A 12947-nucleotide genomic window follows, 5' to 3' on the forward strand; every position below is an offset into this window, starting at 1 on the left:
CAGAAAACCACCCTGAGGGCTGGTGAGTTAGCTCACCAGGTAAAAGGCTTGCAAAGCCTGATGACCTGAGTTTGATCTCTGGAGCCCACATAAAAACAGGAAGCCAAAAGTTGTCCTCCGACCCCTGCACGTGGACCTGTGTACACGTACACACATGCACAAACACAAACACCCATCATACACACACACAACAAATACTTTCTTAAAATAACCCCCTGCGCCTTTCAAGTCGTTGATGATGGCGATGTCTGTGATTTTTCCCCAAATCACAGCTTTCCTTCTGACATGTTGGTGAGAAGGGAAGACTTGGGGTAGGGTCTTTCGGATAATCCTTTCCACTCTGACACTTACTACACAGGCATGGCTGGAGCCTCCTGTGGGAATCAAGCCCGGAAATTCCAACTGTAAACCTTGAAAGGGGGAAAACAATTGCAAGTAGAGCCCAGAGCTCCACAGAGTTCACCAGACCTGGGCTTGGGTCCTAACCACCTATGCGTACAGCGGTATTCCGGGACCTTGGGAATTAACATTACAGGGTTTGACCTGTAACCCCTGCAGCGGCTGTAGATTGTCCCTTCAGAGTGCAGGCAAGTGACTCGGGAGTTATGTGTCCAAAGAAGGAGCTACAGTGTGCATCTGGGAGCAACAGAAGGGCCTGGAAGGATGCTGGTCCCTCCTTTGTTTTAGGGACTCTAGGTGAACGGCCTAGATCTCTTTCAGAGAAGATCAAGTCAGGCTTGTTTGCTAGGCCTGGAGGGACTTGGCCTGTCCTGCTGTCATATAGGTACAGTAGGACCTTAGCGTGCGTCTTAGCAAAGGCCGGTCATTGTTGGCCACTTCCCTGACCAGCTGTTTATGGAATCATCTTTCTAAAGATACTTAGGAGTCAGACCGTGCCTTTGAGGGCTGTGGTCCAGAGTGCTACTGTGTGTCCTCCTGAGATTCCATATTCTCATTAGCTATTTTCAGGGAGGCATCTTCTTCCTGTCCTACTGGTCTGCACAAAACACAAGATCCTATTTCAAAGATGTCTCTCCATGATATATTTCTGGGTGCCTGAGTAAAGGGCCTTTCAGGGTCTGTAAGACGATGTTTAGGACATGAAACCTAACCAAGGGTCAAAGTACAGAGGCATCTCAGCCATGTGTCCCCTCACTGGCTCAGCATCCCCCCAATGCAAATATCTGAGCACACAAGGCAAGGCCCACGGAAGAGAGGAAGAACCTAAGAGTTACGGGATGGGAAGGAGTGCTGTGAGATGCACTGAGTCCTGAGCCCGCACGCAGGTCACTAACCCGTCTCCATTTCTAGACAAAGTCCCTTGAGAGTGGAAATCTAACCTGTTGAGTTCAAAGGGCAGGGCAGGGCTGGGATTCTAAACAGTTCTGATCAGACTCAATGGAGTAGCTCTGAGAAGGGGTCAGCCCTCCTACAGCTCCAGATCCACCTGGTAGACTTGTCTGGCCAAGGTAAGGGACCGTCTGTGGTCCAAACCCCTCCAGGTGGACTTGATGGTCGAGGGGATCTAGAGAAAGCAGTGAGCTGCCCAAGGTCACAGCCAGCAGAGGTGGGGCATACTGCCGTTTCCTCTGCCTCTCCCGCCAGAAGCCACAGGACAGGGGTCTGTGGGTTCCTCCTTGTCACAAACCCATCATATGAGGCATCTGAAAAGCGGGATTCCCACAAGCCTCCGCTGTACAGCGGAGACCAAGCGGTAAGCCTATCAACTGTACATGCTTCTGTTTGCCCTCTGGCCCCTGGGCTAAGACCAACTTGCCATGAGGTCAGAGGGCTGACAAGCACGATCCCTCAACGTGTGGGACCGGGGTACCCAGGCCCTGCAGCCCCAACTTCTCCAGGGCTTCAGAGCAGAACACAGCCCCCAGTCAGCACACAACATGCCCCTGTTCTGTTATCTGCCAGCACGCCAGAGCTAGATATGGTCTGCTTAAGCCACAGACTTTGTCTCTTGGAAAGAACGATATGGGAACCTTTTTAAATCTACTGCCACGCTCCTGTAACATTTTATTGGAAAAGTTTTATTCAAAAAAAAAATTGTACAAATTAAGTTCTCATTTTGAAAGCAACAAAGGCTCATGTTCCCCCTGTCCCTCCCCATTTTTGAAAAACTAAAAAAGGAGAAAAACGAAAGTTCAGCCCTGCAGGACCCAGAGTGGCGGCTCCAGAGCAGGGCATGCCAGGGAGCCCCTCCTACGTTCCGTCTCTGTCTCCCAACTCCCACTGCTGGGCAAGGGTCATTTTGAGGGTGGCCAGTCCTGGGGCTGCAGCACCTAGTTTTGTGGTTAAAGGGAGTTGGGAGATGGGCAGGAGACCTGGGGAGCGCTGAGGGGATGGTGATGAGGAGGACTGCCCTACCCCCAACTCGATTGTCTCACAGATAAAAGAGGACTTGGCCATAAATATGAACACTGATTGACTGTTTGAGGCAGACTGGATCTAGAACCTGGAGGGCAGGACAGGATGACTGAGACACTCCAGAATTTGGCATCAGAGTATCTGGGCCCCATATCCTCGAGGAGTGGATTTTAGCTAGAAATGTCCCCTCAGACATACGGGAATTCTGATCTGCACTGCCAACCCCCCGCCCCGTGGAATATCCAAGGCCGGTAACCCTCCCTCCCCTCAAAATAGCACCCATGTGTCTCAGGAACCTTTGGCCACTTCCTGCCATGCCATGCTCACTCTGGGACCCTACAACTCATCTCGCATCTTGTCTCCCTTGGGCCGGACCAGGCGCCCAATGAACAGCAAGGAGCCGCTCTGATTGTCCCGCACCAGGAAGATGAAGGGGTGGTCGGCGTAGAACAGCTTGGGGCTACGCAGCTCCTCACGCCCGTAGATGTCTTGGTCAAAGGGGTTGCCGTCTGTGTCCCACTCGAAGGCGGTGGCATGGAACACACTGGCCAGGTACAGGTCCTTCTTGCCAGACATGCGCGATAAGTCGGCCTTGTTCTTATCAATGGCCTCCGTCAGACCCAGTCCAGCCAGATGTTTCTATGGGAGCAGGTGCTAAGTGAGGTCACATGTGCCAGGCTCTTACACCCTCATCCTCCATCTACACCACCCTGGAGGCTTCCCCAAAAAGAGACAGTCACCCGCTGACCACCTTGCTCCAGGCATAATGCTAGGTGCTCCTTCCTTTCCCTGTAGACCACGAGGGTCTGTACCCTTCTCCTCATTAGCTTTAACTGTTAGCTTGACGTAGTCTAGAGTTATCTGAGAGGAAAGCCATCCAAGAGGAATTGTCCAAGACCAGACTGGTCTGTAGGTCTGTCTGTGGGGGATTTTCTTAAGAAAGCTCAGCTCATTATGGGTAGCAGCTGCCTAGAAGCTGGTCAACTGTTTTCAGCTGCTACCCATGCCATCATCCCAAGGGCAGAACACACATCTCCTCAGCATTAGCAGAGGCCAGCACTACGCGGATGCCCTGTGGGTGCCGGACGGACCTGCTGAACAGTCGGGTGAAGCCTGCCCTGACCCTTACCCTCTGGCCCTCACCTGCAGGTCATGGGTCACCTCCACCACTCCCTTGGGGAGAGAGATGGCGACAGCCTTCTTCTGCATCTTCCCCATCCAGGCCTTCAGCTGCTCTTTGGTCAGCAGTTTCTCCAGGCGCTCGAGGGGCTCCACGTGGTGGGGCATGAGGATGATGAGGCTGGAGAGCTTGTGGGCCAGGGGCATCTCCAAGATCTGCAGCTTCTCCTTCTCGTCATCATAGTAGTTGTAGAGGCCTGCGCGAAAAGCAGAGGATGCTGAGCACACTCCGGGGGTGGGGGTAAGGGGCCAGCCAGATTCTGGGCACCCTGGGACCCCACAGCTTGATTGTCTGGCTAGATACCTACCTGTCCGGTGCATCATTGTAACACCCACAGTATAGGAGCGAGTCACCATGAAGCCACGGTTGTCCACCATCTTGTGATGAAATTTCTCATCCCAGTGTGCTATGGGAGAGAAATAAGACAAGGTGTCCGTGAGCTGTGTCCCCCAGACACAGTCAGCCCACAGCCATGCACACCGACTGTGAACCCTAGACTCTACCCACGCCACATGCTCTTGGCTCCCTCAAGTGTGGCCAGTCCTCAGACCACTGAACACATGTTCCCTGTCTAAGCAGGCAGGTCTCTCTGATCACACTGCAAGAAGCTCATTCCTCATGTGTGGGTGGCATCTGTCAGAATCTGGGAAACTTGCTGAGGCAGGCTTTCTTCCCCACAGGGCAACTGAGGTGGGTGGGCTCGGTCTGTACCTTGGCCTAGAGTAAGCAAAGCCCACCTTTAAGTTCAAAGCTGGACAGATGACTCAGTGGTTAGGAGCACCGACCGCTCTTGCAGAGGACCTGGATTTGGTTCCCAGCACCCACATGGAGGCTCACAATCACTCGGCTGTGAGCTCATGGCACACATAATTTCATGCAGGTACACACATATACACATAAAAACAGTAAGTAAGTAAGTCAGTTAAAAACATTTCCTTCTTCTCTTTAAGTTCTGTGTGGCTAGAAAGATGACCAAAAGCGTATGCATGACAGAGGTGCAGGTCCCAACCAGACCTACATCCGTCCAGACAGACCAATGACAATCAGACTCCTTACCCAGCCTGGCCTATTTGGTTTCGTTTGTTTTTGTTGTCATTTCTTGAGGGGGGTTGTTTGCCTTTTTTTTTTTTTTCATTTATTTAGTTTTATTTTATGTGCATTGGTGTTTTGCCATGGGTGTCGGCCCCCTTGGAACTGGAATTACAGACAGTACGCTGCCATGTGGGTGCTGGGAATTGAATGCCGGGTTCTCTGGAAGAGCAGTCAGTATTCTTAACCACTGAGCCATCTCTCCAACCCAAGCCTGGCCCTATTTGTAAACTAGGGGTCACCTTCCTACCAGCAAGCTCTTAGGTCAGTCCCCCATATCTGGATACTCACACAAAACCACGAACCCCAGACCTAACCTTCAGTCAACCCACTGGGCCTCAGTCTCCTTCCCTGTGAGATGGGGCTAACCCTGCATCTATGGTTCCTTAATCCGCTGAGGTAGAATGTTCCAACTTACAAAAGCAAGAACCCTAATGTGTCGAAGCACAGTCCCATCCTAGCGATTCCCGCCTGGCTCCCCACCAGATCTAGTTTCTAGCACGTCAGAGAGTCTAACACTAAGCCTTGTCTCTGCCGGCTGTATCATCGTGATCAGACGAGAAACAATGAAGGACTGAGCATAAAAGGAAAAGCTCAGGAGAGTGGGAAAGAGTCCCACCTCTCCGTCACCCCAGCCCTGAGACTCACGCTTGAAGAACATGGCGTTAACGAGCAGCGCCCCGTCCGTGCGCTCCACGTCCTTGGTGACCTCGGGCAGCTTGCCGTCGGTGGTCTGCGAGGCCCACTCGTTGATGGACTGCAGGGCGCTGCGCTTGTCTCGGAAGTTGATCTTGGAGTGCTCACAGTTGTAGTGCTGCTTACTGCTGTGCACGAAGTCCTCGGCGAAGTTCACCGAGCTGGGCCCGTACAGGCGACTGCCCAGTTTCCAGGTCACATTGCGGGCCGTGGAGTTACTGAGGGAGCGCAGCAGCTCACCCAGCCCCGTGTGCACCTCCTCATCCCGCAGCTTCTCCGCGCTCAGCACGGCCTTGGCCTGCGACGCGGTGGTGGCTTTACCACCCAGCGACACCAGACCCAGGGATGAGGCCACCACCAAGGGTGACAGGAGGATGTTCTCCACCGCCTGGTCTTTGGCCATGGCCTGATACAAGCTGAAGGCCAGGCCCGTGCTGCGCTCTGCCAGTGTGGTCGCCTTGGAACTCAGCTTCTCCGCCGTACCGGGGGCCGCGGCCTCTACAGGCTTCTTCACCTCGGCTGCCAGGGCCACAGCCAAGAGGCAGAAGGCGGCCAGAAGGAGAGAGCGCATGGCTGAGAGGTGACCGGTGTGCACCACAGAGGACCTGTGAGGAGTACAGAGGGAACCACCCTGAAGTCTATGCCTTAGTCCCTAGCCTTACCCACCAAGCCACCAAGGGGACGGGGCAAGAGAACTCAGCTCTGGATCCCAGACCTGACTCAGGGCCACCCAGCCTCTCAGAGGCCTTCTTTGACCTCCTTACCTAATAAAAGCTCCTGGTACATTACCAGGCCACCCATTGATGTCTCCCACGGGACATTCAATACTTATACTTACTTATAAGTTTATCTAGAGCTGCCCTGAAGTAGGCTGTAGCCAACAGAGCCCGATCCTAGTTAGTATATCTGGTTCCCTACAACATCCCAATGGCCAGCATTTGTCATAGCTGTTTCTAAGGGTCAGGGCCACCTGGCCAGAATGGCACCCTCACTGGCTTTTGTGAAGCCCAGCTCTCGACTCCTACAGCCTCAGGGCCTTTGTCAGTTGGGCAAAGGCAGCAGCTGGCCGGGGGTCTGCAGAAAGCCCACATGTCTGAGCAGAGGATGCCATGTGAAATGGAGCTGAGGCCCTGGCCCTCTCTGTGCCTTGCATTCTGCCCTGGGACATTAATAAGTCACTGCTAGGTCACTCATTAAATGGGGGAACCCAAGCTGCTTCACTCTGCTGCCCCTAGGGTGACCTTGAGTGTGTACATACACCGCGTGTGTTACCATCTAGCCTCAGACTTGCTGAGCACTAAGGGTCTAGGTCTCCCCATACCCAAGACCTCTCTCCCTTAGCAAGGACTTAGCCTGTCCGTCTCCCACGCAGCCCCTGAACCAGATGGGAAATCCCATGACAAATGCTCTTGGGACCAGGTCGTTAGAAACTTGAAATGGATTTCCTAAGATCGCAGCAAGGGCAAGACCCTGGGGAAGGGAGTGAGTCGCTGCTCGGTGGAGCCCCGACCCTTTCCCGCCATCCTTCAGGAAGCCAGAGCCACAAATTCCATTCTGCCCTCCCGTGGGACAGCCAGGGCCACGTCACCATCTGTTCCAGAACCTCAAAGATGCCTGCAAGTCCCCTCCTCAGACTCCAGCAGTAGCAACAGTCCTCAAGACAAGCCCCAGATCACGAAGGTTTCTATTCCCACACCCTCTCCAGCTCATCGCTCCCCGCTCCCCACTTCATGCAGCAGTTCAGGCGAGTGGACCATGAGGCAAAAAGATCAGAAAGAACCCTGGTGGGGAATGGGTGCCCCTACTCTGGAAGACCCCTTTCATAGTCTTCTAGGAAGAAAGCACATTCCAGACCCTGCAGGAAGACTCTGGTGAGTCTGGCCTGCCTGAGAGAGTATGGGATTTCTGAGACAACACTCCTGCTAGCCAGGGAAGTCCCCCACCTCCTCAGCTGCTTCCCTTCTAGGGACCTTGAAGGAACAATGCAAAGGGACTGGACAGGAAGAGGGAATGGAGGACCACAGCCTCATAGCTGACTGAGGGATGATGTGAGATCTCACTCTTAGGAGAGATGGAGTCCTCATGTCCACACTATGCTCCTCCCTCACTAGATCTTGAAGTCAGGGTGAGCATGTAATTCACTGTACATTCAAAGATACTTGTAAGAGTAAAATGAATTGTATCACAGCAGCAGACACGTGGCCACCCTACTCAGAAAGGACCACTAATCCAGCAGAGGCCAGCCGCCTGCCTAAGGAAGGGGAAGAGAAGCCTAGCCCTGCCACGTGGCAGCTACCATCTTGACAGCCCCCACGCCCAGCCCACCCCGACCTGGGAGGGGCTTCTCCAGAAATCCCCAAATGACTAGTTTGGGATTCCGCAAGGCTCGCGGTGAGGACGTGGCAGGCAGAAGTTGCCTTATCTCCATAGGCCAGCAGAGGGGAAGAAACCGGGAGCCTGGTTTGGGAACTAGGGGTGCTGAGGAATCGCCTGGAGAATCCAGGAGCCTCCTGGGCTATAGTTTTACATCTGCACTTCAGAAGTCTGAGGGAAGAGGCAGAGCCGGGGAGAAAGGCCACGCTGTTAAACCCAGCATTAGGAATGAAAGTAGGCAAGTCTCTGCAAGCAAGCCAGCCTCCTACAGCCCAACCCATCTGCCTTGCCACAGCTAAATGCCAGCCCTCCGGCCAAGGTTAGACAATTTACAGTCCCATAAGAAAAAACAAAAACAGAAACAAAATAAAACCAAGATACCACAGAGCCAAAGGCTATGCCCACCGCTGGCCCTGGGAGCCTGTGATGGGACAGAAGGAGAGCAGATGCCAGAGGCAGGGGACAAACACCAGGGGTTTCTCAGATACTTGAAGGGTCTAAAGTACCTTGAAACTGCCTCAGAGGGAGATCACTGCCTGCCTTTTTCATTCTGAAAGAAAACAGAAGAGTAAAGAGATGGGACCCCGTAGAGATGTGGGGAGCAGAGGCCTGTCAGGCCCAGCCCCCAAAGGATACCCTGAGTATCGAGGTGGATGCTGCGGAGGTGGATTCTGCACTGGGAGAAAGCAGGGCCCAGCTGAGGCCTCCTCCGCTCAAGTAGGTCAGGATTCCTAGTGAGGGGCTCTGCCTTCAGCAAAGCTCTCCGGCCGACCACTGTGGTGTCCCGTTACTCAGCAACCCACTACTAAAAAATCTCTGCAGGGAATCCTGGGACTGAGACAAAGGACTAGACGGGAATGGGGGATGGGTACAGGAACTATCTGAGAGCAGAAGGGTGTGGCCTCGGCCCGACTTCCAGGCAGTCAAAGCCCCCAGCTTTTCACCGGCCTCCATCCGGGCCCTGGAGCCCAGAGGGCCCAGCAGGAAACACGGGAAGTGGAGAGGCAGGCCTTTAGACCAAACCGGGAATGCTTTCTTCCTTGCGTCTGGAGACTCAGCCATGTCCCCAAGCTGGAGGCTGGGTACCTCAAGGCTCAGAGGAAGTCCTCACCCTGCAGGAACTGGATGGGTGGATGGAACGACCGGGGTGTCTCAAATCACCCGGGGCCTGGTGGACCCTGATGACTCCCCTTTCGGGTGGGGTGAAAGTAATGCTGGTCAAGTCCAGCCATCAGTCACCTTCTAGGATGCTAATTAAAAAGCGACTGCTCCCCAAAGCCCGGGGGTCCCTAACAGCTAGGGACTCCCACTCCGGGTCAAGAGAAACCAAGGCTACGGCATCTCTCGGGCTAGATGCAGAGGCCCCTACACAGCCTGTGGGTAGGCTGGGCTGCTATCAACCACGGCGCGTCCCTGGGCCTCCACCCCAGAGTAAGGGACTGCAGAGCTGCTGGCCTTTCCCCACGGACGATGGGAGAATCAGGTCTCCCCCTTTCTCTGTTGTGCAAAAGGACATCTCTGCACTTGGTCCCAGCTCCACTCGGACCCTGCCACCACCTTTACCCTTCCCTGAGCTGCTGGGACTTCTCCTCACTTTCTCGGGTCCGTACGCGTCCCAGCCTACAGCTCCAGGGACCGTGATGTGTAACCTGACCCTAAGCAGGACTGCTCCATGTCCGATCTTTCACTGCCCTCCAGTGCCAGGACCCCAGGCTTTTGGATCGGGCCCCAGTCCCTTCGGGAGCGATCCGTTCCCCCCTGGGCCAAATCGCCCGGCCGCCCCCGCCCCTCACCTGGGCCGGGCTGGGCTGCTCCGGGACCGACGACGGGACACTCGTCTCAGACAGGCTCTACTCAACTCACTGCCCCGGGCTCGGGATCTATATATGGCTGTCCCCACCCCCTCCTGCCCGTCCTAAGAAACTTCTGGAAAGTTGGAAACGCTTCCGGAGAGCGCCGTGGCTCCCCGAGGGAAAAAAAAAAAAAGCCAAAGACCTCCCCCAAACCGCCCTGGCTCCCGCCCCTGTGCCTGCGGGCGCTCTCCCAACCCCTGGGTCCTACTGCCCCGTCGTCCGGCTGTGTTGGGGGCGTTGTTCCTTAGAGCCTGGACATCCTTGGACTCCGAGATCCTGGAAGTGGGAGAGCAGGGTGTAGACTACAGGATGAGCAGAAAGACAGACCCGCTCCAAAGTTCTGCTCCCCGGGACTGGAGTCTCCTTCTCAGATTGTCCACACAAGCCTGCTCTGGCCACACATCCCTTCTGCCACACATTTCTCTGATCTGCCCCAATAGACCCATGCCCGCCTTGTCAAGCTTTAATCAGGGGCCCCTTCGTGGGGGTCCCTCTCCTTTGCCTTAGGAGAGTCAGACACTGAAGTCAGTGAGTGCCCCTCTCCAATCCCAAGTTCACCCTTGAAACCTCCCTGGGGAGGAGAAGCCCTCAGAGTTCTGGCTGGACCCACACCCTGGAAGCCAAGTCTTGAAGTGATTTCGGAGACAGGCGCCTGGGCGGTCCCCCTGGAAATGGAGAGGTGTGTGTAAGGGAACAACCTGGATGTATTAAGTTCTGTTGTGTGATCTTCTTTTTTCTGGGCTAGTGCCCTTGACTGAAACAATATATTGTCATAACTGCCCCTTTCTCCATTTCAGTTTGCTCATCCCTGTCCACCCCTCCATTCCCTCTTAGGGCTCAGGGACTCACAGTTAGCTCTCCCACCCTACCCCACCCCACCCCACGCTGATAGCCTCTTGAGCTCTGAGTTAAGCCATTGTTATTTTTCTCTGTTCTAAGTACTGTGAACAAAGCTGCACACTGGGCAAAGTCCCTGCCCTTGGGGACATCCTTTCTGAGGGGTGTGTGCAGTTAGTAGAGAATTCAGTAGGTGAGGCCAGATTCCCTCAGTCTTCTGATAGCGGCATAATAGACAACAGACAACGTGCCTGGAAAGGAGAGGGGCGTGAAAAGGCCTTTTTTTCTTTTCTTTTCTTTTCAATGTTTTGGCCAGGGACTCAAGAAAGACAAGAAAGCATCCTGCCACTGAGCCCCATCCCAGCCCTGAGGACCCTGTATCACTCACTTTCTCATTCAATCAACGGCTCCTAATTATCTTCTTTCTCACATGTTCTTGACCAGAGCCCGGGGACCAAGTGAGTCTTTGCACCCAGCACCCCAAAAGATGATTTTCCTGGAGTCTTGGCATCAAACCATTACAGGGAGCAGTGGAGGAGGGTTTGGATACCCCCCCCCACCAGCTGCTCTACAGAGGTCTGGCTATGGTTACCCAGCCGTTTGCTCTAAAGCTGAGGCAAATATTAGATCCCAATAGATTTAGGCCTGAATCACAGAATCAGAGAGTGTGTGAATCCTCAAATGACCACCACATATGTTAATCTTATATCAAAGCCCCACAAAGTCTTTGAACCTAGTGAAGGAATCTTAGCCTGTTAGAATCTCAGTCAAAAGAAGGAAAATGACAAAAATAATAATAAGTAAATAAGTAAATAAATAAATCATGTACCAGGCCTAGTGTCATAGGCCTGAAGTCCCGAGACCCTGGAGACAGATGGCAGGAGGGTGGTGAGTTCAAGGTGAGCCTATGCTGACAGCTAGAACTTTCTGAAATGTACCCAAAGGCAACCACCTGCCCCCTCTAAGCACAGTGGCCGGGTTGTCTTTGGGTAGCCCACCATTGTTTTGTAGAACAGATCTGATCTTGAGCAAGGTCTTTCCAGGCACAGGGTGCTGTCGCCGCCCTCGTGGTGGCTGTCCCGATTCTCCTTTGCTTCCCCCTGCATCCACCGTGTGCTGCTTATAAGGATACATCTTTGCACACTAAGGATACCACCAAGTCCCAGGCCACACCCCCTCTCAATCATCATCCTCTTCATATTGGCTCTCGGGCTCTTTTGGAACTCACTTGGTAGGCTGTGAGCTGAGACAGCGATAGAAAGCTCATCAAAGCTGGTGGGGTGCAGTGGAGGTCTGCTGGGTTTCCAGCAGGTCCTATGTGAAAATCCCATACAGCCCCCCCCTTCTCTGCCCTTCCATCTGTCAGCACCCAGGCCTCACTAGCATTGGAACGGAAGCTGAGAGAGCTATGACTTTCCCAAAAGGCAGAGGGTAAACTGAGGCTCGTTGTGTTAGACCAGTCCAGAACCCTAGCAGGAGTAGGGGAGAAGTAGAGACGAAAGCCCCCCCCCCATTTACAGGTAGTGAAGCTGAGTCCAGAGCAGGGTGTGGAGCTGGACGCTCCTGCAGCCCCACAGACCCCTTGTGTAGCTCAACTGGCCAGAAGTCTCCTCTGTGTCTGTCAGCCTTCGGTGCCTGCCTGAGCATCCACATTATCACACCCAGGTTGTAAGTGAATGTCACTGGGGACTTTGGAAGGGTGGGAGAGGCTTCCCCCTCCTCTCCCTGTGTCCCTAGCTCCCAGCCCAGGGTCTGGCATAATAAAACCATAGTCATGAAAACCACAGTCATGAAAACCATAGTCATGAAAACCATAGTCTTGCCAGCAAGGGACACGCGGGAAGCGGCTAACTCATTCTCCTTAGGAAAAGAAGGCCATGGCTCCTTTAAATTTCCAACGTCAGCAAAAAAATGTCGAGAGTCTTTGGCACATTATTCTTAGCTCTGAGCCCAGCCCAGACGCTGGAGGCCCTTCCCCCACTCCCCAGGCAGCTCGCTTTGAAAAAAAAAAAGCCTCTTTTTGAAGGGGGTGGGAGGGGACGCAAACAGGTCCAGAAACTCTCATGTCTGGATTCCTCCAGGGCCTAGATTCCTCTGCTCCTGCCACCCTGCCTTGCCCTGCGTGGAGGGGCCCAGCCTGATGCTCTCAAGGTCCAGAAGCAAGGCCACAGGAAACAGAATACCTTCCAGTCCAACTAGGTCCACATTTGCCAGAAAGGAGAAGAGTCCCCGAGAGGCGCGAGTATTTGCCTCGGGTCACACAGCACATCTGAATTGGAGATCGTGCCCTGAACCTTTTCCCTCGACACCACCCAGCACCCTTTTTCTGATGCTACCTTAAGCTGGGCAGTTTGGCCAGGGATTGTAGAAATGGCTTCCTTTGGCTCCTGTGACTAGATTCGGTCTTCAGGCCCGGGGCTTGTGGACTCCTAGGACAGAAGCTAGCCTGTCATTTAATGTCCACACTGCCCCCAGCTTCTATCCTATCGGATCCTTCCAGAAGGTGGAAATGTTGCCATTTGAAGCGCAGCCTGGGAGAAGCG

General features: G+C 53.9%; 1 protein-coding gene across 3 annotated transcripts; it reads right to left on the reverse strand.

Moving 5' to 3' along the window:
- Nucleotides 1–2018: 2018 nt before the first annotated feature.
- Serpinh1 (serpin family H member 1) lies at nt 2019–9669 on the reverse strand. Of its 3 annotated transcripts, XM_006982162.4 has the most exons (6): nt 9508–9617; nt 8221–8264; nt 5294–5946; nt 3864–3962; nt 3520–3752; nt 2019–3015 (listed from the first exon to the last, which is right to left on the reverse strand). In XM_006982162.4, the coding sequence occupies exons 3-6, from the start codon at nt 5910–5912 to the stop codon at nt 2713–2715; spliced, it is 1254 nt and encodes a 417-aa protein (XP_006982224.1). In that variant the 5' UTR covers nt 5913–5946; nt 8221–8264; nt 9508–9617; the 3' UTR covers nt 2019–2712. The 3 variants fall into 3 exon arrangements, with proteins under 3 accessions (XP_006982224.1, XP_006982223.1, XP_076404167.1); XM_006982161.4 differs by lacking the exon at nt 8221–8264 and having other exon boundaries at nt 9508–9669; XM_076548052.1 differs by lacking the exons at nt 8221–8264; nt 9508–9617 and adding an exon at nt 8351–8544.
- Nucleotides 9670–12947: the final 3278 nt, after the last annotated feature.

Source organism: Peromyscus maniculatus, chromosome 1 (assembly GCF_049852395.1).
Source record: "Peromyscus maniculatus bairdii isolate BWxNUB_F1_BW_parent chromosome 1, HU_Pman_BW_mat_3.1, whole genome shotgun sequence".
NCBI classification, from domain to species: Eukaryota; Metazoa; Chordata; class Mammalia; order Rodentia; family Cricetidae; genus Peromyscus; species Peromyscus maniculatus.